Below are 25,144 nucleotides of genomic sequence, written 5' to 3' on the forward strand. Positions count from 1 at the left end.
GACCGACCTGCGCCTGACCCAAGACCACCTCTCCTTCAGGAAGAAACTGAAGACCTGGCTGTTCGAGCAGTAGCGGCACCCCCCTCCCCCCAGCGCCTTGAGACCCTACGGGTAAGTAGTGCGCTCTACAAATGCCTTTGATTGATTGATTGAACTAAGCAGACTCTTTATGTCCCCTACTGCTAAGGTGATACCTGCAGCTTGTTTTTCAAAAGCTGTAATCCATTTCCCTGCTCCCTCTTTAAGCAGCTCTAACAATTTTCTAAGATGTTCCTTATCCATTTGTGGCCAAGGATCATAATGAGGTGCCTCAGGTCCCTTGTATGTCAGGGGCATTTGATGTAAGGAAGTGGATTGTTTTGACTGGTGTATTTCTGCCATACATACAAACATTTCCGCATGTAGGGGTAATCCCAGTCTGGGTCTCCCACACCATAAGGAATGCAATCTTCAGTATTCTCCATGCCGCGTGGATCACAGGACCCTTCTTTTGGTCATGGACTCATTTGTGAAGCTAATAATAGAAAAGGAGAGTACCCTGCCTCAAGATGAGTAGGCCCTATCTATGGGGTCCTGGCTGATAGATATGGAGGGGTGGTTAACCAAGGGGTTGACAGAACATAGATTAATCACATGGTCGAATTGAGAGGACTAAACAGTTCAATTTTATGAAAATATATCTTTTTATTTTTATTTTTATTTTCTGATACAAAGAGTTAAAAAAGCTTTTTTCTGAAAAACAATATATATATGTTTTTTTTGGGGATATATCACAAGTGCATATACGTCATAAATAAAACAGACAGATATAGAGACAACAATGTCACAACAATTCGTCCTACCCAGTAACAGCCTCTATTCACACTCACATAATCATTCACTTCATCCCTACTCTTACTCTCTCTCCTAATTTCATACACCAATCACTCTATCATTCATTCTACTTTCCCTTGCAATTATAGCACATAGGTGGTCAAGTCGGGATGTTCATCCGGGTAGTTGGTTTTAGCTACGGGTCCTGGTGTAGTGAGGACAATAACTGTGTTCCAGGAGACAAACGCCGACGCGCGTTTCGGTGACCGGCCAAAGGGGCCGCACCTTCGTCAGGGCAAGGGGCAGTATACTGGGGCGGGCACAAAGGTAAAAACTCTGCAATATAGAGAGCAGAACAAAATTCATTTTTACTATTCTGTTTGGTTATGTACATATTCAGGATACTGATGATCTTTTTTAAAAAAACATTACTTCATTTTTTAAATGTTTAGAAAAACATGCATTCAATATTTATATCAGTTACTTTTTCAATTTCAATAGTTTTGGAGCAAAGCTCCTACATTTGGCCAGTGATCGCTATGCCATGTCAACCCACTTAAGACACTCCCTAGTACAGATTCCCTAATAAGTGGACTCTGGAAGGCATCATGGTAGCCTAGACTGTATGGACCATGGAGCACATTTAACACAACACAGTAACATCTTCACTTACAGACAGCTGTACTTTCCTTTTATCACACACACTCACTTGTATTTAGATTTCTTTGCGTACTCCGCTGGGGTACACGCATGACTAGTTGTTACAGTCCCAGATAAACTTTAGGACAGCCCTATTGTTAACTAATCTTGGTTAGTTAGAGTAGGTCATATTGGCGAAGGGCCAGGTGTATGTGACCGATAGTACCGTAGTTATATACTTTCTCTGCCATATAAGTATATATTTTCAATCTTTTACCTGATTCCTTATTCGGTTCTGCTGTTCAAAAATAGTAGACTTAAGCTGGCATCAGAAGGTGCATGAGCGTCTACGTTGTAGTTATTTCGCAGGACAGGATAATTTTAGTTCGATTCCTGTGGGGACCAGATGAAAAACCCCTTTTTTTTTAAATTATTTAAAATATTTCTTAGACTAGTCAAAATTAAAAAAAACTTTTCCTGAACCTTACTCTTTGCTAAGCTTCATATCATATGGAGTTTCTATGAGTCTCTCTCTTCCATTTATTTCATTTATTTAGCTAGACGGAGACTGTTTGTATAGACTCAAACTTAAAGCAAACCTATCAGCTGTTCATCGCGCTCAAACTGCACTCTATGAGGTTCTAATCACCTACCACAGTAATATGGATTCTCGGCGTTATATTTCAAGACACCTTTCGATTTTAGCGTTCATCTGGTTCCTAGATGGCAGTTCAGGATAGCAGTTTGGCAGGAACCGGGCCTGTCAAGTAAAACATAGTTATCTCATTTTGGTGTACTGGCTGCTCCCAGTAGATAGCTCCCCGTGGCAGATGTTCTAGTCAGATACATGGCTGGGATCCAAGATATTAATGTTACTCCATTTCTTTTCGAGTTGTCTAATGTCCAGGGGTAAACACTTGTATAGAGCCTAGACATTCTACATTGGTGGTGAAAGGGTGTTTCCAAGAACTAATCCTCCCACCCCTCGTGGTTGTAGCGCCTCTAAATCTTTGATTCGGTTTGTTTACCTTTCAGAGTTCAAAGCGTAGCTGGGATTCTAGAATGTCACTCGTATTCAGAAATAGGCGTTCTCCCTCTCAGTAGGTTTCCCGGGGCACAGGGATGCAATATTCCAGTTAGCGCCTATACACCTACAAATAAACACAGCGATGTAGGGCGGCTAGTAGCCTCAATTGTCCCTCTTTCGTTGTAGTTGCTATCATATTTACCTCTTTGTGGGCGGGATGATCGTATCTGGAAAGCGGTTTCAATATTATTCTGTTTCCCTGTTATTTGAAAAGTGAACAAGTATCGTAGTTCCGGGCCACTCTCAAATGGAGCTGACTGCTACATTACCTAAAGGGGGATAGTAGAGAGAGTTTGAACGCGGAGAATATCCCTAGTTCTGTTCCGAAATTCGCGAGACTAAGTCAGCGCGCTTACCTTTTTCCCGGACGTCAGTCTCCTCACATTGGGGTTCCGCCGACTCAGTCTGCCAGCCAGTTTGATCGATGCCGGTTCCCTCACGTTTCTGGCGTCCTATTTAAATGTCGTCATGTTCGCGCTTCATGAGCTTTCCTCCTCAGCTGGCCCCGATTACGGAGATAGAAATAAAGGGCGGACTCTCACTACCATAGGTTTCTCAGTCGCCATATTGAGTATACCAGCAGTGATAATGTTGTTAATGGTCTCATGGAATACGGCGGCCATCATGATGTAACCGATCGTCTTTTGTCACAATGAATATTTTTGTATTATTAAGTTCCTGTGGGTTATAAAATCCACATCAGTGTCATAAACTGCTAACGCGCTATCGACTGCGCTATAAAGTTTTTTATGTGATATAGAGGAACAGCTATTATAGTGAAACCAGTTGTTAAGTTTCACACAGACTCAATCTAAGCAGTATGTAGTTCCATGATAGTTGGAGAGATAAGTGATCTTTAAATCGGTTGTATAAGCATACTAGTGAAACTAGTTGTTAAGTTTCACACAGATTTATTCCAGGCTACTTATAATTCTGTGATTATTAGAGGGCAGAAAGATCCTAAAGTCAGTTGTTTACACATACAGGTAGGACTACTCTCTTAATAGCCACTAAACTGCCATTATGTTGTTAGAGAAACGCCTGATGCCAGGGGCATTCCTCATTCAAGCCTTTTTTGACAGAGTCCAGATAAAAGATCCAGAAGACCTCCCGTTTCTTTCGGAGGCATGTAGGATCGATTCCAGGGTTGGCCTTTATCTTTTCTAAGATAAACCAACGGATTTCAATATCTGTATGGCTTTTTTCTAACCAATGGGTCACAATAGGAGCAGCCGTCTTTTTGTTTCTTATATTGGACTTATGCTCACCTATGCGCACCCGGCATTCTCGACCAGTTTCTCCAACATTTGTGAAGCTAGCCACTCAGTCCAATCTACTAAATTATCTGCATATGGCCCGACATTGTACCAGGTATTCTCTCCCTCAGTAACCATCTCACTAGGAGTGCGGTATGGGCTGAGAAAAATTGATTGAACACTCATTTGCTTGACTGATCTTTCATGTGGTGTTAATCCACCCAAAGCCTCACAGGATCCCATCCTGGAGTCTGGCTGGCCATGTGTTCCCTAAAACCACAATTGCTCAAGCTATGTCACTCGAGTTTTCCTACTTTTACAAAGCATAAATTGCTCTCCACCTCTAATGTCAACACGATTAGACAATCCCCTTATGCTCTTTGTATGATCTAAATCGATAAGGGGTGTTTCTTGGATATCAACATCATAGGTGGGGTACCTTGCTTTTGAGGGTTGAAGCATTTCACCTAATTTATCCACACGTTTGTGTATAGACACTATCCTATTTGTTATTCTTCCAAAACCTGTCTGCATCTGTCCTGACAGATCTTCATTTTATCGATCTCTCCTCACTTCACTGGCGTATTTCCTACTTTCACTCTGTGATAACTATTTTTGAACACTTTCTGGTGAAACTATTGCATTCCCCTAATTCTGCCAAGGTGGCACACCGTCTTCAGTCCTTCTAAGAGGCTCATCTCTTCCTTGAGATAACTGGCCATCGTGCCATAACTGCAGCCCTATCCACATAGTAACTCCATCTTGTCTCATCAGCATCTCTTAGCTGTAGAGTCGACACCTGCTCTCGAACTACTCTTCCTGTGGTGACCCTTCCCTGCAACAAATGCAGTGTTGCAGATGATATATGTGACTGGTCATACTAGCTCCTGGACTTTGCTCTTTGCTTCTATCCTTCAGGGGAGAGGCTGAATCTAGAGGCAGTTCAAGCTGGGCTTCTAGTTGTCCTGAAAACTGGGAGTTACCCACCCTTCTTTGCTGCCTAGGTGTACTTGCATGGTTTGGTTTTGGCGTTTGTGTGGTAACAGGGGTAGCTTTTGGAGATTTTGTAGGGGTCTCCATTTCAGAGTTCTCAACACCCACTGCAGCTTCTTGTATGTAGCTGCACCAGTGGCTAGATACTAGGTACCTTGGGAGAGGTGCTCATAGGATCATTTGAGGGTGGGAGTACAGACTGGATACTAGAGGTATTATCTTTTGAGGAGCTCTTGTACTTTTCCCCAAAAACTTGCATAAATCTAAAGTAGCTTTTCTCTTCTGAAATTTGGCAGCTTTATTTCTGAGATCTGTAGTAGCATGCTCAATTGTTTTATCATCAAATGTTCTTATTTTGGCCAGGGATACATATGCTTTGGGGTGGCTTTAAACCACTCAAAGCGATATCTCTGTAATTTTTCTTATAATTTGGAAAACGCTTCTGCATGTGTATTAAGGGGGTCTCCAATGTAACCTTTTTATCTATCTGATCAAATACTACTTCTTTCAGAAAACTTGCACCGCTCTTGAAAACAGGAAAATTGATCAACTTTTGTCTTAACACTTATGCAATGCCCCCGTAACTCTTTTCTCTCTACCCTCTCTGACCTGAGTGACAATGTCATCTGTTCAGATAAATTTACTATATTGGGAGATTTCAACTTCTATTTGGAAGATCAGGATAACCCAGACACCGCCCAACTTACGACTGATTTTTCCAATTTTGGACTGCACCAATTAGTCAAGGGTATCACACATCAAGCTGGACACTCCCTTGACGGGCTATTTACTAATGATCCTGACATTACTGTATCAGACATTATTCCAATTACATGGTCAGATCATAGGGCTATTATTTTTCAACTAGATACACGATTTTCTGCCTTGCCGCACCCCAGACCTCGCACCAAGATAGGTACCCGGGCCTGGAAAACTGCAGATCTCCCTCAGATGTTGCATTCCTTGGCCTCCTCCTGTCCTCAGGGAGGAAATAGCTTGTCACCGTCAGCTTCAGAGTTTCAGGACTGGATCCGAAGTGCCGCTGATCTAGTGGCCCCAGAGAAATTCACGCAACCCAATAGAGTATCTCCTTCGGCCCCCTGGTATAATGAAGATCTCCGTCTACATCGCCAACATTGTAGGAATTTAAAAAGGCGTTGGAGGAAAGCTTACTGTCCCACAGCTAGACAAACTTATAAAGACGCTCTTATGATTTATAAAAAGGCGATCTTGGCCCGAAAAACAGTTTTTTACTCAGCACAAATCGAGACTGCTGCTAACTCTGCCAGAGAACTTTTCTCCGTCGTCACCACCTTGTCCACCCCCTCCATTGGGCCTGGAGTGGAGCCCTCACAGACTTTCTGCAATGAACTGGCCATCTTTTTTACCACTAAGGTTGCAGATATTTACGCTTCATTTGAAAATGACATCAGAACTGAACATAGAGGTGACAGCAGGAAAGAAGTACTGTCGCACCCTAATCCTGACTCCTTCCCTTGTTTCTCACCTGTTTCACATCAGGATGTGATTAAAATCATCTCCACTATTAAATCAGGCTCCCCCTTGGACCCCTGTCCTCCGTCCGTGATGCAGAAACTCACAGAAGTGATCTCCCTCCCTTTGATGGAAATCTGCAATAATATATTCCTAACAGGCCAATTTCCTAGTATATGGAAGAAGGCTGTTATTAAACCCCTCTTAAAAAAACTTTCCTTAGATCCTACTGCTGTCGCAAGTTACAGACCGATTGCGTGCCTGCCCTTTCCTGCCAAAGTATGCGAATATCTGATGAATCAGCAGCTCTCAGAGTTCGTCGAGACTCACCAACTTCTCGACGAACCGCAGTTTGGGTTCAGGAAAGGGCATGGAACAGAGACTGCCTTGATAAAGGCCTCTGATGAGATCAGGACGATCATGGATCAGGGAGGGGCGGCTGTTCTTATCCTTTTGGATCTGTCAGCAGCCTTTGACACGGTCGACCATGTCACTCTTGTCGACCGTGTCACAGCTCTGGGGATAAATGGTCGGGCCAAGGATCTTATTTCATCCTTCCTGACAAACCGTACCCAGACAGTAAGGCTCGGAGACTTTTATTCTCCCATCTCTGCACTCCCTTGTGGAGTCCCACAAGGCTCCTCGCTAAGTCCTATGTTTTTCAACATCTATGTAGCGGACTTAGCGAGGATAATAAAGGCCTATGGGATACAGTTAACATCGTACGCAGACGATACCCAGCTGGTGCTGGGTATCCATAAGGATGGCCTTACTGTAGCAGCCAACTTCCAGAAAGCTATGCTCGAGGTCAGTACTTGGATGGCCTTGAATTGCCTCAGGCTTAACTCGGACAAGACCGAGATCATGACCTTTGGAAAACTTTCCCCTGAATGGTCCCTCGGTTGGTGGCCAGAAAAGCTCGGCCATCCACCTGTCCCAGTGGAAAAAGCCAGAAATCTGGGAGTGATTTTTGACAACAAGCTGGTCTTTGACCTCCATATCAATAAGGTTGTGTCATCTTCATTTTACATCTTGAAAAAGATTAAGAAGCTGCTACCATATCTCCCTCCGTCAGCTGGGAAGACTCTGGTCTCTACCTTAGTCTTCTCAAAAATAGATTATGGGAACGCTCTCTTCCTCCATACTCAGAAGCGTGTCATAACGAAGCTGCAATCTATTCAGAACGCGGCTGCTAGGATTCTCCTCAACATCCCTCGCCGCAAATCTACCACCCTTGGTATTCGTCAGCTTCATTGGCTGAGAGTTGAGAGCCGCGTTAAATTCAAGGCCCTCTGTATTGCTTATAAGGCCATACATGGCACTGGACCCAGATTCCTGATCGAAGCCTTTCAGCTCTATACCCCCAGAAGGCAATTAAGATCGGCCAATACCAGTCTTTTGCCGGTGCCACGTACAAGATCAGTCACCTGGGGCGACAGGCGCTTTCTCGTGGCCACTCCAAAACTTTGGAACCTCTTGCCAATTGCCATTAAAGCCGCTCCGAATCTGATTAGTTTCCGTAGGCTTTTGAAAACATGGTTGTTTAACCAGTGAGAAGACGGTAGGATGATGAACTTTAGTTGCTCCACAGCGCCGAGACACCTTCGGGTATTTGTCGCGCTATAAAAGTTGCGTAAATAAATAAATAAATAAATAAATTAAAATACAATCTTGCACATTATACAGCATTGCACAACAACAACATACTGTGGCCAGATTTCATTCACCATCAGCATAAAAATATGAACTCTTCTACTTTCTTAAACATTAGTCAATATCCATCTTTGAGACCTTGGAGTGACTGCCGGACATTAGGTATAGGGCGGTAACTTTGGTGGTCAAATCATACCTGGAGTAAAGTTTGGCGACACCAGCTTTGCAGCTGGTGCACCGTCCAATTTCAAATTACCCACATTGACCACTTCCAATGTTATATTGGGAATATCAAGTTAACCAGTTATTTAGCATCTTAATCAACTTTTTCTGTTCTACTCGATAAATACAACTGTCGGTTAAATACAGCTGGAACCCCTGGTCACTTCCCTCCGCTCTTATAAGGGGGGGTTTCTTATTCTCAAACCATGCATCCTCGAGACCATGGCATGACTGCCGGGCATTCGGTCCAGGACAGGAATTTGAACATATTGGTGCCCTCCAATTTTTCAGCTTACCCACTCTGACCACTTCCAACTTTACATTGGGTATATCACGTTAACCATTTATCTACCGCCTTAATCAACATTTTGTATTCCTAAATACAACTGTCGGTTAAATACATCTTTTTCTCAAACCAAATATCCTCGAGACCATAGCTTGACTGCCGGACATTCATCCAGTACAGGAATTTGAACATATTGGCACCTTCCAATTTTTCAAATTACCCACTCTGACCACTTCCATCATTACATTGGGACTATCAAGTTAACTAGTTATGTAGTGCCTTAACCAATGTGCAGCCCATGTACACAACACACAGTCTTGCATGCATTGGCAGAACTTGAGCAAACACGGCGCCTGCTTATCTCATCAAAAGGTGAATGATCTATGCAGTGTGGGGTAAGCAGTCTTCCTGTGTCAGCATTCTGGTGGGGGCAAAAAGTGATCTCTTAGGCTGACTAAAACCTTTGAAAAATGAAAAAGACAGAGACTTATTTTTTTAGGCAGTGGAAAACCAGTTCGTTACTGTTGCGACAAGGAGACACTCTTCACACAGGCAGTCAGCTGGGCTCAATTTGACACATCACAACCAGCTTATTTTATACAAAACTGTACAATATAGCTTACAAAAGTTCAGCAGTGAATCATTACATCACTTTACAGATGAATACATGGTGATTGTAAGAACTATAAAGTCATCTGTGACTATTGACTTCAGCCTAATTCAGTACGTATCCTTTTTGCTTTTTCTAACAATGCTTAACAAACATAGCAAATATTTACAAGCTTGTTAAATATGAGTTGGCCTTTAACTGCAACCCTTTCAAGTTGCCTATTCAGTTGTGTCAGCAAATGAATTCCTAACCTTCCTCTTGTCAGCACAAGATTTGGGCCTACACTGGTCTTTTCTCCTGTGTGTGTTTATATTTTACATTTCCCATAACAAACAACTTGCAAATGTCTGTTCCCAACACTGGACAGGAGTTTGGACAATGTATGAATCTATGGAACTAATGATACAAAGAAAGGGTTACAGAATAAGTAACATTTTCCATTCATGCCATTCACCACGCTGGTAAAGGCTCTGTTTTCTAGTCCATGATCACACCAGTTGTTTATAAACTTCCTGTACCTTTCAATTCCAAAACTATTCTGTCCTTTTCCCACCAAATAAATGGTGAACCACTATCTTACCATGATAATGCATACGCATTAGTACATTTAGCAGTCAGGTTTGTTCCTTCAAGACTGGAGAAGATAACATTATTTATTGTTTCTTAACAAAAGTAAAAATGTGAGACACTTTCTAGAATGAAGAGCTAACAACTGACAGAGAATAAGGTTTTCTGTAATGGAGGCAATGCCACTGACAGAACATATTCTAGTGAACTTGTTGAACTTTCTTGCATTTCAATGTAACCAACATTTATAACAATATAAAGCATTTCCCTTTCAGTATAGTTAATTTTTAATGATGAGCACACATTTCTAATGATTGGAGTGTTCACTTGTTACTTGCTGCTAAAGAAAACAGATCCAAGCATGCACCGTGTATGAAAGTCAATACTATTCAGCACATTTATAAAACGGGCATCGTGAAAGACAAAATGTCTCTCTAACAAGAGCTATTGGCTTTGTCAATGTTTTATTTAGCCTTGTGGTTTAGAAATGCTGCTGTTATACAAAATTGCTGAAAATGTTCCTTCTAACTTTCAGCCGTTTTGCACAGCACCTGCTGTACAACATCACTAAAAAGACATTGACAAAACCAGTAGCTGTCATTAAAAGCATTTCATCCAGGTAGTACAGCAGCATTGATGCTATATAGCATACCTGAAAGTTATATATATTTTTTTTCAAAAAGCACCATGATTCATCCAGTGCTGGGTAAAAAAGGGGGAGAGAGAATGGAAGCGTTGGAGGGAGAGAGAGTGAGGAGGTAGAGAGAGAGAACACAAAATATAGATAGGGAAGTAAGGAATTTGAAGAGCAAGGAAAAGGGAGAAAAAAACACAGAGAGAGATTGACATATTGAGGAACAGAAAACGAGAAGGAAAGTACGTGTGTATGTGAGACTGAGAGAAGAACCGGGGAAAAAGTAATGGGGAAGACTAAGATAAGGGCCATTGTGAAGTGATCATTTTATAACGCACTTAAACACATGGCCCTTCTGTGCTGCAGCAGCGGACGCCTAGAAACTGCACTCAGTCCTGCGGTGCAGAATTCAGCTCTACATGAGCAGTGCACGGTTGAACTGATGGATGCATAATTAGATGCATTTTCTACCAAAGTAGTATGACAATGGCTTGGTGTAAAAGATAACAAAAACGTTATGATGATGAAAATGTGATAAGTGCAAACTTGCACAAGAAGAATAGAGCGAACTCTATAGCTTCATATAAAATAACAGAGTTCTCTTGGATAGCTGTAGGGAGCTGCCTCTGTATACACTATACCAAAATGAAGTAGCGTGCACAGAGTCCAGTGGAACCCCAAAGGTAGGCAGAGGGAAAAGTAGAAAGCACCTTACTCTCTATTTGTGGTAGTGTGGACGAGCAGTAATGCTTTATCAGAGGGCAGTGTTAAGCATTTGTTGTACACACTCAATCAGCAAATGCTGTCACATACTCAAAGACTGACCTCAGACCAATGTTGTTTGTATACAAGTATTAAGTTATTTTATTTCTAGAACCAAGCCAAGCCTGGCACAGGTAAGTGAAATAAATGATTTGCTAAATCTTATGCAGTGTTTACAATTGAGTGCAGGTTCAAATGCAGTATGATTGAAATACAGGCAAGTCAAAATATCGAAATTACTGTACAGATTACATTTCTGTTACTTTTTAGATTACTTTTTCTACTCAGTATGTAATGCCTAAAAATCACACTGGGATATTTCCTAGAGAAAAGGTAAGTAAAATCAGTTTTGCACAATTGTAAAATTTGAGGCAGCAGTACAAATCAACTCCACACTTGGAACATTTTTCAGAGAAAAACAGTCAATGTCAATGGAGAGAAATGAAGTTATCGGTTACCAGGTAAGTACTCAGTCTTTGGGGTTGAGTTTCTGGGGTTAGAACAAGGGTTCCCCCAGGTTCAAGGATTCACTCTTGTTACACCCTCAGGGGCACTAAGGCGGCCGGGTGCAGAGTGCTGAGACCCAGTGTTATCCAAAGGGGAATAGGGGGCCTCCGGTTGGTGGCTGCTTACGAGCAGGCCACTGGGTTGTGGGAGCAAAGCTACTGGGGTTTAGCTCAGAGCAAAGGGGGGTCAGAGTTAGCACCCAAAGTACACTCGCAGCGCCACAGGGGCGGCTGGGTGCAGGATGCTCTTTTGACGTCGGGTGCCTTGTTGATTTCAATGGTGATTCTCCAGTTTTAACATAGGCTGCAGGCTCGGGAACAAAGATCTTCTGGAGGTGACCACTGGTTGGAGAGGTAAGTTGGGATGCCTGACACTGTCAGTTGGGCCACCCATTGCTCTGGCACTTCGGGTGCAGGGGTGTCTTTAGGCATAGGGTTTCTCTTACAAGCTCCGGGCACGGTCGGGGGTAGTCTCCAGAAAAAGGCTGCAGGCTTCGCTGGGAGATTCGAGGCAGGTCAGAGATCACCAGATCTTGGATCAGGATCACCGGGGCCGTGGGCGAGGGGTCCGGAGTGGTGCAGACTCGCGTATTCGGCCGCAGTCAGAGTCTGTGGGTGAAAATATCTTGTGTTCACGAGAGACAAAGTGTTTTCGGTGGAAAGCAGGGCAGGTCTTTGGGGTTCTTGAGGTTGCTTGCGGCAGGACACACCAGAGTTTCGCTTCTGCAGGTTTGACGTGGTCAGTGGGTGTCCTCCTCTTCTTAGCTTCAGCACGGCTGTTCGGTCCTTCTTCTTTTCTTCTTGGTTGTTTCTTGTCTGAGGAGGCCAGGTTCGGTGTTGCCCCTGAATACAAAATTTAGGGGCCTTGCAGGTAGGTAAAGGTTGGGACCAATGGGTCCCTTCCTTTGGGCGGGTACACCACCTATTATGCTACCCTCCAGTTGGAGAGGGGCGTATGCCTCACTCTGGTTGACTGGGACCCCCATCTGCAAGATGGCTGGGACTGAGAGTTGTGCTTCACCTCCCTTCCCCCACCTGAGGCATGGGGCTGGCAAAGGTGGGCACACCTCCCTTCCTCACTTTGTTTTCCTGCCGATTATCCCGCCCAAAGTGGGGGTCAGAACCGGTGGATGCCATTTGCTGGATCCATATCAATAGTTTTGGGGAAACCCAATAAACCCTTGTAGGCTTGGGCAAAACGGATAATTGAAGTAGAGAGTGGCTACAAGGAATTTTGTTCATTGACTAAGTACATATAATTTGGCACGTGTCAATTCTGGGGTTCATAAAGCAATTAAACCCTTTTGTATCCATAGGATTACTCATACATTCTTAAGTTGTTCAAACAAACATTCAATGAAAAGCAAAACTCGGAGAAATTAAAGAAGCACACAGCAAACTAGTTATATCTGAAAGATCTTTTATTTGAGAAAATCAAAGGATATGAATCATGGGGTTATACAGGAATCAATCATTAGGTAAAAAGTTATGAATAGCTGTACATATAAATTAACTGATCACATATCATCAACTCCATTGATAGATGAAATGATCCAATTCATAAATGTAAAAAGGTTTCTTTCAGTGCACAAATGCTGAGGAGAGGATGTTTTGGTCGACGTTTCGGTCTTCCTTGTTGGCATCTATAAGACCATCATCAGGACTAGTATTTTCACAAAGAAAGCCCCCTATATAGAAACAATTATATACAATTAATGAATATATCCACTTAATCTAATAACATCAGTGAGCTATTTACAAACTTATAACAAACATAACAGATACTGTGTGCTTCACATCATATTGATGTGATTTCTAAGACTGAAAAAGTCCCAATTCTCAATTTGTAGGACAAAGGTCTCCTCTCCTTAACAACAACATCTAGGTTGGCATAGTGCTGATAGAGTTATGCTATATTTAGCTCTTAGGTTTTTAATCTCAAAGAGAATTAAAGACTCAACTCACTTGGAAGAACTGAGCTCAAATGCAGCCGGTCTTCAATTTGAATATATTTTCAATCTAGAGGATCTATAAAGATGTGTAACAATTTAGTATCTGCCCTAGGATTGTAGCTAGATTGTTTAGGCTATAAACATAACATAACCAGACATACCTGCAGTAGCAATAATGTTCAATCGGTGCTACAGAAGTTTGTTGATTTTACTGGTAATCTTGGTTAGGAAGCCGGAGTCGTGGTATCTTAAGACAAAAAGATATATATACGGAATGTTGTATATTTTAACTGTATATATCTCTTTTGGCATGCAGGACTTATTTAGCTGACATGTGGGTGAATAGTCGCTTACATGACCGGCAGAGTAAAAGATATAGCGAGTCATTGGTGCAATATGAACATAAAAAGTATCAGAGCATGACCCAAACTCGATGTTTAATAATGACAATATGCACTGTTGTAACCAGTATCTAATCTAGTTAAGAACAACCGGGCTATCCACTGTGTTATGACAATGGAAACACAGCACGATGGTTAATAGCATGAGCATGTGTTTGATATTGCTCATAGAAAAAAAACGTGCTTTAGTGCAGCCGGGACTCGTGAGGGCCGCTATTTATCTACATGAGGCATGACTGTAGCAGGGTTATTTTACGAGTGGAGATTTTCTCAAATATAACATTTTTCAGATATAACTAGTTTGCTGTGTGCTTCTTTAATTTCTCCTTGTTAAAAGAAAATCAAAAATAAAATAAAAAGAAGTATTCATAAGACTTTAGACTAAAAGATTGGTCTTTCTGAATTGAGGATTGTTACTCAATTGTTTGAAAATATTGAATTGAAGTGCAGTACTGGCATCTCTTTGTTGATTCTTATATTGGCGCAGCCTTACTGCTTTAGCCAGAACCCTCGTTGTTGCCATTTATCTACATGAGGCATGACTGTAGCAGGGTTATTTAACGAGTGGAGATTTTCTCATATATAACATTTTTCAGATATAACTAGTTTGCTGTGTGCTTCTTTAATTTCTCCTTGTTTTGCATTTCATTGAATGTTTGTTTGAACAACTTAAGAATGTATGAGTAATCCTATGGATACAAATGGGTTTAATTGCTTTATGAACCCAGGAATTGACACGTGCCAAATTATATGTTCTTAGTCAATGAACAAAATCCCTTGTAGCCACTCTCTACTACAATTTGCTGGAACCAGCAAAGGGCCTGGGGAAGCTCACAAAGGCGGCACGCTTCTGAAGCTTCCCCTTCGTGGACCCTGCCCATTCTGGGGGAGGAGACTTGGCACCTCGTCCCAGGATGTGCATTGTTTCAGACCCCCCGAGAGCAGCAGGCTCTCGACCCGGGGGCCAAGAAACATATCTGGTGGTGGCAGCTGGTGAGCAGCCACTCAGTCTGGACACTAGTGTTACGTCGTTTTTAAGGGGGCATCTCCAGGATGCCCTCTGTGTGCATTTTTTATTCAATTCCACACTGGCATCAATGTGCGTTTATTGTGCTGAGAAGTTTGATACCAAACTTCCTAGTTTTCAGTAAAGCCATTATGGTACTGTGGAGTTCGTAATGAAAAACTCCCAGCACCATATACTCCAAATGGCCTTACTGCACTCAATATGTCTAAGAATTGACTTAGACACTGTAGGGGTAGAGGGCTCATGGACCCCTACCCTCACCACTGGTATAGTGCACCCAGCGAGAGGGGTGGCTGACTTATGCCAGGGCAGTGGGTTGTAGGCATGGCACACAGGGATGTGTGCCATGTCGACTCTTCACTTTGTTCTACACTAAAACACGCAGCCTGCAAAGGCAGTGTGTGAGTCTAAAGGTCCAGGGCCTCAATATGTGCTACAGCCCTTAGAGGCCTTCCCTGGCCACAGAGCCCTTGGTATCTGTCGTACCATTAACACTGACTGACCTGTGGCCAAAGAGTGCCAATTGGGTTTTGCTTGCAATGCAGTTTAGGGAAAGAACATAGGCCCTGGGTACCTGTTTGGCCGGAATCTAGGGCACACGCAGTCAAAGTACATCAGCCGTTTAGCAAAAAGTGGGGGAAACCATGCAAAAAGAGGGCACTTTCTTACAATACTGCATCGGCTGTAGCCATGTATTCCAAGTTGGCAATCTTGGGTGATTACGCAGTGCATTATAATCTCGGCTGAAAAGTGCCTAATACTCTGAGTATTGTAGTTGTAGCCAACACATGTATTTATAGCAGAGAGAAATCCGTATCCCCCAATCAAAGCTCTATAGTTATTTTAAAAAAATGAAGGCGCATGAAATATTGACAAATATAATTGTAACACCAGCATCTGGCTGCAGAAGAGATCACAGTTCTATTTTGCATTGGTATGTGGATCAAAGGACAGCAAAATTATAGGGTAACGCATTGGAGTGTGGCATCAAAACAAAGCAATTCACATAAACAGCCCAGTCTGACCACTGTGTCATGCAAAGATGGGTTATGATAGCCAAGTAGAGTGTCATGGTACAGTTTTAGAGTAGTAAACATATAGAGACGTATCTCCCTGGGATACCACAGTAGAGCAAAGTGAACTCAAGCACAGTAAACATACAGTGAAACATCTCACTATAGAAAAAGTTCTTCAATCCCAGCGCGAGCAGCAAAAGAACACTGATCAAAAAAATGGCAGAGTACTTGGTCCATGCTCCATGGAATGGGGTAGCAAAGGAAGTGAAAGTAAAAATGGCATGCGCTGACCAGCCAGGAGCCAGCAAATAAGATTGCCAATGAAGCCAACCCATGGTAAGCAATGTGCATGCTCTAAGCCCCTGGTATGTAAACAAAATCTCTTGCATGGAACAGTGCATGTGCTGTCTCAAGCGAAACCTAAAAAATAGGACTGCTGCTGTGCAAGGGATTAATCAAGATATGTCTAACAGCAGAGAAACTAATATGCTTGGAAACTAAGTATAGTAAACCTATTTTAGAGGACCATGAAAAAGGTCTCTCTAGTCAATGTCTTTATGAAAATCTTGTACAAGATCAAGTGTACATCCAGTGGATATGCTTCAGATCTGCACATCTATACGCAAGTAATTTATATTTTTGAAACTCATTTCATAGCTTGTCAATTTATAAGGGTGCTCCCATGGTGCTACAATACGCACCACCTTGGGTATATGCCCACTAGACCTGCAGCCGCAGTCTAGACCAAAATGTTAAACATATGCACCAAAGCACGCCAAAGTACTGTCACTTTTATCCTCAATTAGTATTGCATTGAAAAAAAAAACCAACAAATATTCCATTAGAGACAAAAAATGGCAGCTAACGCTCGTTTCGTCCTCCTAGACTTTCTCAAGGCTTCTCTAAAGATTATGAACAGTCCGTTCCAATATGTAACACAAGTGGGTCACAAGGTGAAAGTTATACTCTGAATTAATTTGTTGTATACCTGCATTAGGTCGGCAGCATAAAGGCTTGTAGAGCCAAAGTGGAAAGCTTGGCAGTTACTAGTGCCTATCCTTAAGTTTCAAAAGGTCCTGTAATCCCCATACAAGCGACTCTATCCGTCTTTGAAGCGCCTAACCTTGATAAGTCAGCACAAATATCCCAGGGTCCAGACCTTCACCCGGACATTCAGACTTTTTCATGTGTCATTGTCTATAATGTAATAAATTAGAATGACCTGATACGCCAACGGCTGTGGATCACTTATTGGATAATCGTCAGTGGAACTTCTATAACTGGTTGTGTTCATTTTCAATGCAATACTAATTGAGGATAAAAGTGACAGTACTTTGGTGTGTCTTGTACAAGATGTTTCTGTACCTTGTCTAGCAAATATGCACTTAAGTAGGGCAGTGGTAACGAAAAAGCTACCATGACTTGTGCCCCCCTACAAGGTATGGCATGTACGGTTGTTCATGTTGTCCTTGTCACAAAACATATACCCCTTGTGTCAGATTCTCTGCTCAGGATCGAAAAAAGTTATAGTTTCCAACCTTTAAAAAAAAAAAACATTTTATTAAATAAATGACTTGCATTAGTAACGTTAGCAACATGACACATTAACATGAATGAATGAATGAAGGGAAACTTGTACCGCGCAACTTAGCCCAAGGGCATCAAGGCGCCATGACAATTTGCTTTCCAATATACATAGTTTCTAACCACAGATTAACGTTACTAAACAACTGACGACGACGCGTCCTTCTGCCGGCTCTCAAGTCCGTTTCAATTGAAGCTCCGTGTCGGACATTCTTGCCACACGTCATTGCTGTTCCCGCACTCATATGTGACATCTTTGCCATATGCCACTGCTGTTTCCATGCTCATAAAAAATCCATTGTAGGATTCAAGGGAGTTTTCCTGCATAAAAAACACCGTCCTGATGATGGTCTATCTGACGAATGCTATCTAGACCGAAACGTCGACACTCCATCATCTCCTGTTTTGTTGCCTTGTCACCAATTCGCAACCTTTCTTTATCAATTAATTTTGGTTGTGTCTTTAAATTCCTGGAGTTGATGTTTTTCAGTTATGAACTGTAGTGTAAATTCGATTGATCTCTTTTCATGACTTTTTTGCTTCACTTTATTTGTATCTGTCTCCCTACTTCTGTTTCAGTAAAGAGAAAATTTTTTGAACATTCAATACGATTCTTGCTCTATATGTTCCTTTCGCCTTCCACCAATATATTTGTTACAGTTGAAATAAGACGGTTATCCTGTGGATACATAAGAGTATGTTACGTATGTACAACTCATTAATGATTTGAAATCTGTTTGAAATAAGTCCCTTGTAGCACCCCTTGACCTTAACTACTTTGTGCCCAAGCCTACAAGGGTTGATTGGGTTTCCCCTGCCTTTAACAGCATCGTGTATATAGCATAGGTCCGCTAGCGAATGCATAGTATATCTGAAAGAGACACGTTAGTGATAGATTCCTTACCTTAGAATATCCCCAGGCGTCAGTCTGGATCCGGAAATTTTTGCGTAGCAGTACCCTTGCGCGTCAGTAGGCGTCGGCGGCGGCTCTGCGTCCGTCGTCGGCATCGTGGGCACCGTGATGACGTCGTCGGAGTACTTAGACGCCGCCTCCGCGTGCTGACGTCAGTTCTTCTTTTTTCCGCGCCAGCAAGCGCAGATCTGGAAAAAGCAGTAACCCTTGGTCAATATTTGACTAACTTTTTTGGATCATTTTTGATCATTTCTCGAAGTCTTACGACTCCGATCGGTGCCGTAGGGATGCCTGGTTTCAAGCACTGCGAGGATTGCGACCGCACAATGTCGGTCACGGATTCTCACCACCTGTGCCTAACTTGTCTAGGCGTCGACCACGACGACAAGGCCTGCTCCGACTGCCGGGCCCACTCTTCGAAAGCCAGGCGGGAGTGGTCCCGAAGGCGAATCGAACTCAGTCAGTCGGCCCGCGCCGTGAGAGGTCCCGGTCCCATGGGAGGTCGAGGGACAGGTCGCGGGCTCGAAGCCAACACAGTTCCGAGAGTCGGCACCACTCCTCCGGGTCGAAGTCGTCGTCTGGTAAGAAGCACAAGAAGTCGAAGAGGCGTCATCGCTCTTCTGACTCCCCCCGACGCTCGCGCGATGTGGCCGGGGGTTCGGGTGACACCTCCCACGCGGCTCCTTCGGAGTCGCGGGCGTCGCATCCTGCTCCACACCCTCCGGTCCCTGGGCGAGACGCGACGCCGGAGATCGAGCGCTTCCTCATGGCCAAGAGGTCCCTCTCTCCTCCGACGGGCTCCGCGGCGCCTTCGGGCCCAGCGGACCCGTCTGGGGCCCCTAGCGGGTCGGGGGCTTCGGCCCTGATGCCGTTGGGTGCCTCGGCCCCGCCGCCGCCGGCCCCTTCGGGCCCGGCGCCGCAGGGTCAAGCGGTCCCGATGCCGCCGGTGCCTTCGTGCCCGGTGCCGCGGGACCCCACTGGACCTTCTTCGGGATCTGGATCGTCGCCGGTGGACCTTACGACCCCCCCCCCCCCCGGCGTCGGTCCGTCAGGTGTCGCCTCCGGCGCCGTCCTCGTGCGGTGCCGCCCCCGATGCCTCCTTCGCTCCGGTTCCGACATCGGAACGGCGCCGCTGGGCGCCGCTTTCGACGGCTTATGGAGATTTTCACTTCTATGAACCGGCCCCATTGATTGAAAACCCTGAGTATCAGGAGATGGGCAATGAGGAGGATTGGGAGGGGTCTGCGGACCCTCTGACCAAAGAGTGTCAGTCTCAAGAGGACTGGACAGGGGAACTTGGGGAGGCCAGTGGCCTGGACACCTCTCCAGACACTGTTTTTGTCTCCCCTCCTACCGTGGCTTCGGAGGAGGGGGCAACCTATAGTGTAGTGTTGATGAGGGCTGCCAAGGCCTTGGGCCTTGAGCTCCCCGTCGCGGCCGTGAGGACTAACCTCATCACTGAGGTCCTTAAACCGCAGTCAAGCTCGGCCGAGCCTCTGCTGCCCTTAAATGAGGCCTTGACCGACGTTCTTTTGGGCACTTGGTCCAGGCCCGCTACGGGTTCGCCCGTAGATAGGAACGTGGCCAGACGCCACCGCCCGGCCCCGGGCGACCCATGTTTCCTGTCCACCCACCCCACCCCAAGAGTCTGGTCATCCAAGCCTCCAATTCCCAGACTGCGTTCCCGTCAGCTCCGCCGGACAGAGAATCCAAGAGGTACGAGCAGTACGGAAAAAAGATCTTCTCCTCCCTTAGTCTGGGACTGCGGTCTTCCAACACCGCATGCCTCTTGGGCCGCTACACCCACTCTCTGTGGGAGACAGTTGCAGAAGTGCTGCCAGAGTGTCCGTTGGCCAAGCCCTTGTGGAGGGTCGGGATGCATCCAAATATTCTATCCGGTGTGGGCTGGATATCACCGACTCACTAGGTAAAGCGATGGCAACGACGGTGGCGGTTAGATGCCACGCCTGGTTGAGGTCCGCGAATTTTTCGGCAGATGTCCAAAACGCTCTGATGGACATGTCGTTTGATGGCCGTCGCCTTTTTGGCGACCAGGCAGACCATGCGCTTGAGCGCTTTAAGTACTCCAGGGCTACGGCCAAGTCCTTGGGCCTCTCGGCCCCGCGCCAGCAATCGGGTGCCTTTCGCTCCTTTCGTGGCCAAGGAAGGGGCGTCCCCACACGTGCTGCTAGCCACACGCCGCAGACTAAAATCCAGCGCAGTGCCGGCCGTGGAAATCGCCGTGGAGGCGGACAGGGACAACGGCGAGGCCAGTCCACACCTTCCCCCACAGCATCCGCCGCTAAACCCTCCTAGTCCGTGCTTCTCGGCCCATGTGACGCCAGTGGGGGGCAGGGTTCATCATCACCACTCTCACTGGCGCACTGTCACTTCGGACAGGTGGGTGCTGCTGATCGTCCGGAGGGGCTACTCCCTCCCCTTCGAGACGACCCCTCAAGCCATGCCACCGCAACACCACTGCGTATCGGGGGATCACTTGCGGCTTCTGCAGGAGGAAGTTTCGGCCCTCTTGGCCAAGGGGGCCATCGAGCGCGTCGTTCTTGGGCCAGAAGTAGGACGTGGTTGCTACTCCCACTACTTTCTGGTACCCAAGAAAGGCAAAGGGTGCCTACGCCCTATCTATGACCTAGGGAACGTCATCGGCTTCCTCCGGAAGGAGAAGTTCAAGATGCTGACTCTGGCTCAGGTCTTAGCTGCCCTGGACCCAGGAGACTGGATGGTAGCGTTGGACTTGCAGGACGCTTATTTCCACATCCCCGTCCTGCCTGCCCACCGGCGTTACCTGCGGTTCACGGTAGGCTACGAGCACTTTCAGTTTACCGTGCTCTCCTTCGGCCTTACCAGCGCCCCACGGGTGTTCACGAAGGTGATGGCGGTGGTCGCAGCTCATCTGCGCAGGCTAGGGGTTTCAGTTTTCCCCCTACCTCGACGACTGGTTGTTGAAGGCGGGCTTGCCCCAGATAGTCGTCAACCACCTCCAGACGACGGCAGACCTCTTGCACCAGCTGGGGTTCTCCATCAATGTGCCGAAGTCACACCTGTGTCCCTCTCAGAAGCTCCTTTTCATCGGATCGGTTCTCGACTCGGCACAGTTTCGGGTTTACCCACCCGAACAGCGGGTTCAGGATATAAAGGCTCTGATTCCAATCTTCCAGCCTTTATCCCGAGTTTCGGTCAGGTTGACGCTGCGGCTTCTGGGGCTGATGGCTTCCTGCATCATTCTGGTGCATCACGCCCGTTGGCGGATGCGGGCTCTGCAGTGGGACCTGAAGTTTGTGGGCCCAGCATTTGGGCAACCTGTCCGACCATAACCTGATGTCGGAGGGCACTGCGAGACAGCTGCAGTGGTGGCTCACGGACCGCGATTGGGTCAGCGGCAGATCCCACTCCCTCCCCCAACCGGAGCACGTAGTTGTGACGGACGCGTCCCTCCAGGGCTGGGGAGGCTACATGGGATAGGCGGAGATCAGAGGCCTCTGGTCTCCGGCGGAGTCCCAGCTCCATATCAACCTTTTGGAGCTGCGGGCGATTCGTCTAGCACTGAAGGCATTCCTCCCGTCTGTCCGAGGGATTGTAGTGCAGGTGTTCACGGACAACACCACCGCCATGTGGTACTGCAACAAACAGGGCGGGGTGGGTTAGTGGACCCTCTGCCAGGAGGCTCTGCGCCTCTGGCAATGGCTGGAACATCAGGGCGTGACTGGTGGTTCAACACCTGGCAGGTTCTCTGAACGCCAGGGCGGACAAACTCATCCGCCGGTGCATGATGGATCACGAGTGGCGTCTGAACTCGGACATGGCCCAAGGTCTCTTTCTGCAGTGGGGAGAGCCTTGGTTAGATCTATTCGCCACCGAAGAGAACGCGCAATGTCATCAGTTCTGCGCAGTGGAATTTCCAAGTCGGCACTCGCTCGGAGACGCTTTTCGTCGCGAGTGTAGTTGCGGTCTGTTGTACGCCTTTCCGCCTATACCACTTCTGCCCAGAGTGCTGAAGATCAGGCGCGACCGGGCACAAGTCATCCTTGTGGCATGAAGGTACTGGTTTCCCGAGCTACTCAGTATGTCAGTCGATCCCCCGGTTCGTCTGCCTCTTCAGGGGGACTTTCTGTCGCAGCAGCAGGGGACGGTCCTCCACCCGAACCTGTCCAGTCTCCACCTCCATGCTTGGAGATTGAGCGGCGACAGTTGAGGCCATTTGACTTGCCTCCTGAAGTCTGTAACATCATTCTGGCAGCCAGGCGTCCCTCCACAAAGTCGGTGTACGCCTGCAGGTGGAACAGATTTGTGGCATGGTGCACAGCAAAGGCTGTGGATCCTCTTTCTGCCCCTCTTTCTGAGGTTCTTCTCTTTCTTCTTTCTCTTGCCCAGCAGGGCTCTGCTCTGGGCACTATCAAGGGCTACCTTTCTGCTCTTTCTGCCTTTTTGAGGCTGCCTGATCAACCTTCCTTGTTCAAGTCCCCTATTGTTAATCTATTCTTGAAAGGCATCACGCATACGTTCCCTCCTGTGCCCTTTGTGATGCCTCAGTGGGACTTGAACTTGGTTCTACCTTTTTTGATGTGCGCTCCCTTTGAGCCACTTAACAACTGTCCTCTTCGTCTTCTTACTTTGAAGACTGCCTTCCTGGTAGCCATCACCTCTGCCAGGAGAGTGAGTGAGCTCCAGGCTCTATCCTGTAAACCTCCTTTCCTTTCAGTCCATCCGGACAAGGTTGTGTTGCGGACAAGGCCCTCTTTCCTGCCAAAGGTAGTCACAGCCTTCCACATTGGGCAGTCCATCACCTAGCCCACCATCTTTCCGCCTCCGCATCCCTCGAGAGAGGAAGAGAGGCTCCACCGTCTGGAACCAAAACGTGCGCTCTCGTTTTGTCTGGATCGCACACGCCAGTTCCGGGTGGATGCCCAACTCTTTGTTGGTTAAGTGGGCGCTAAGAAGGGGAAAACGGTGCACAAGCGGACCATCTCGCTGTGGATCATCTTGTGTATTCTGGCGTGTTACTCCTTTGATAAGAAGGAACACCCTGTTGGGCTGAGGGCTCATTCCACTCGGGCCACAGCGACTGCAACTGCCTTGGGCCGAGGAGTGCCCTTGCAGGATATTTGCCAGGCTTCTACGTGGGCCTCGCTGCACACGTTTGCAAGACACTATTGCCTGGACAGCCAAGTCCGGAGGGATGGCTTCTTTGGCCGTTCCGTCCTCCAGGACTTTCTGGTGTGATTATTGGTTCACAGACCCACCACTGGGGTTGGTATTGCTGGGGTATCTATTCTAAGGTAAGGAATCTATCACTAACGTGTCTCTTTCAGATGCACAAGTTACGACTTGTGTAACAGTATATCTGTAAGAGACATTAGTTAGTGATAGATTCCTTACCGACCCACCCATCCTCCCCGTTTCTGCAAACCGATATCTAGGGTTAAGGTCATCCCCTTTCAGGGCCCTAGTTTCATGGCACCAGTGTTGGTTTTTGGCATAGCTCTGCGTTTATGGCGCGGAAAAGCTGTGTCTAAGAACTGACGTCAGCACGCGGAGGCGGCGTCTAAGTACTCCGACGAAGTCATCACGGCGCCCACGAAGCCGACGACAGACGCGGAGCCGCAGACGACGCCTACCGACGCGCAAGGATCCTGCTACGCAAAAATTTCCGGATCCAGTCTGACGCCTGGGGATATTCCAAGGTAAGGAATCTGTCACTAACTAATGTCTCTTACAGATATATCGTTACACAAGTAGTAACTTGTGCTTCGGTTCAATCAATAGTTTACAATCCTTAAACACTTTTTTAGCTGCTGAATACTTGCATTATGGATATTTAAATCGTCTGTAAGGTTATCCCGTCTGGTGCCTTGAGGATAACTTGTATCACATGGTCACTGATATGGTAAATCACTTTCAGAATGAGGGGAAAGGAAATGATTGCTTGATGCAGATGACGTCCCATCTGCCACTAAGACTGTAACATGGGCTTCAGTAAACATGCAGAACTTCAGTAAACTCAACTGGGTATAGAGCGATGCTGTTCCTGACAGAGGTTTTGGGACTGCAGTCCTCCGTTGTCTTCTTTATCTTCTCACATTATTGAAATTGTCTCAATCCCAAAATGTCTTATTGTCAGTTTGGTTTGGACTGTGGAATGAAATCCCAGAGTGAGACATATAGCTACTCCTCAAACACACTACTTGTTGTCAGCTTTAACTAAAAGTTCCCTGACTTAAAAGGATACTTTGTCAGTTAAGTATGCTTCGGGTTTGAGAAAGTGTTAGTGGTACAAACCAACATTTCTTTTACTCTAACAAATAAAGCACTGTGGATTTATACTGATGTGCCTAAGATTAGTTTTGGTGTTCAGTTTTCTGTGGCACTGGTTGTGTTCAACATGCCAGTAAAGAGAGTCCTACATTTAAATGTGTTTAGTAAAATGTTTTGAGTTTCTATTAAATTCATACTAACTGTAAATTTAATTAGAGCCTTCTGTTTACAGAGCGTGAGAGAAGAACCAATCCATATTTTAAATGTAGCTATTAAATCAAGTGATCATATCGAAGATGAAGAGCTGGTGCCAATGTTTAGAGCATTTTCTCAATCGAAGGTAAGAATATTCAATGTCACGTTATTTCTCTTAAGAAGTGTGTAAATTGTTACTGGTAATAAGGACCACAGCCTAAGAAACGTTTACATAGGAGTATGCTGTGTACATGTATCATTTTT

General features: G+C 45.7%; 1 protein-coding gene across 2 annotated transcripts in view; it reads left to right on the top strand.

Moving 5' to 3' along the window:
- Positions 1-25,144, top strand: part of ACACB (acetyl-CoA carboxylase beta) — a 1,895,698-nt gene that overhangs the window by 760,440 nt on the left and 1,110,114 nt on the right. For both annotated transcript variants that reach the window (XM_086943101.1, XM_086943102.1), the window contains one exon: positions 24,918-25,025. In XM_086943101.1, the coding sequence (XP_086799227.1) occupies positions 24,918-25,025 (108 nt within the window). The remainder of the gene's footprint in view (positions 1-24,917; positions 25,026-25,144) is intronic.

This window comes from Lissotriton vulgaris, chromosome 11 (assembly GCF_964263255.1).
Source record: "Lissotriton vulgaris chromosome 11, aLisVul1.2, whole genome shotgun sequence".
Classification (NCBI taxonomy): Eukaryota; Metazoa; Chordata; class Amphibia; order Caudata; family Salamandridae; genus Lissotriton; species Lissotriton vulgaris.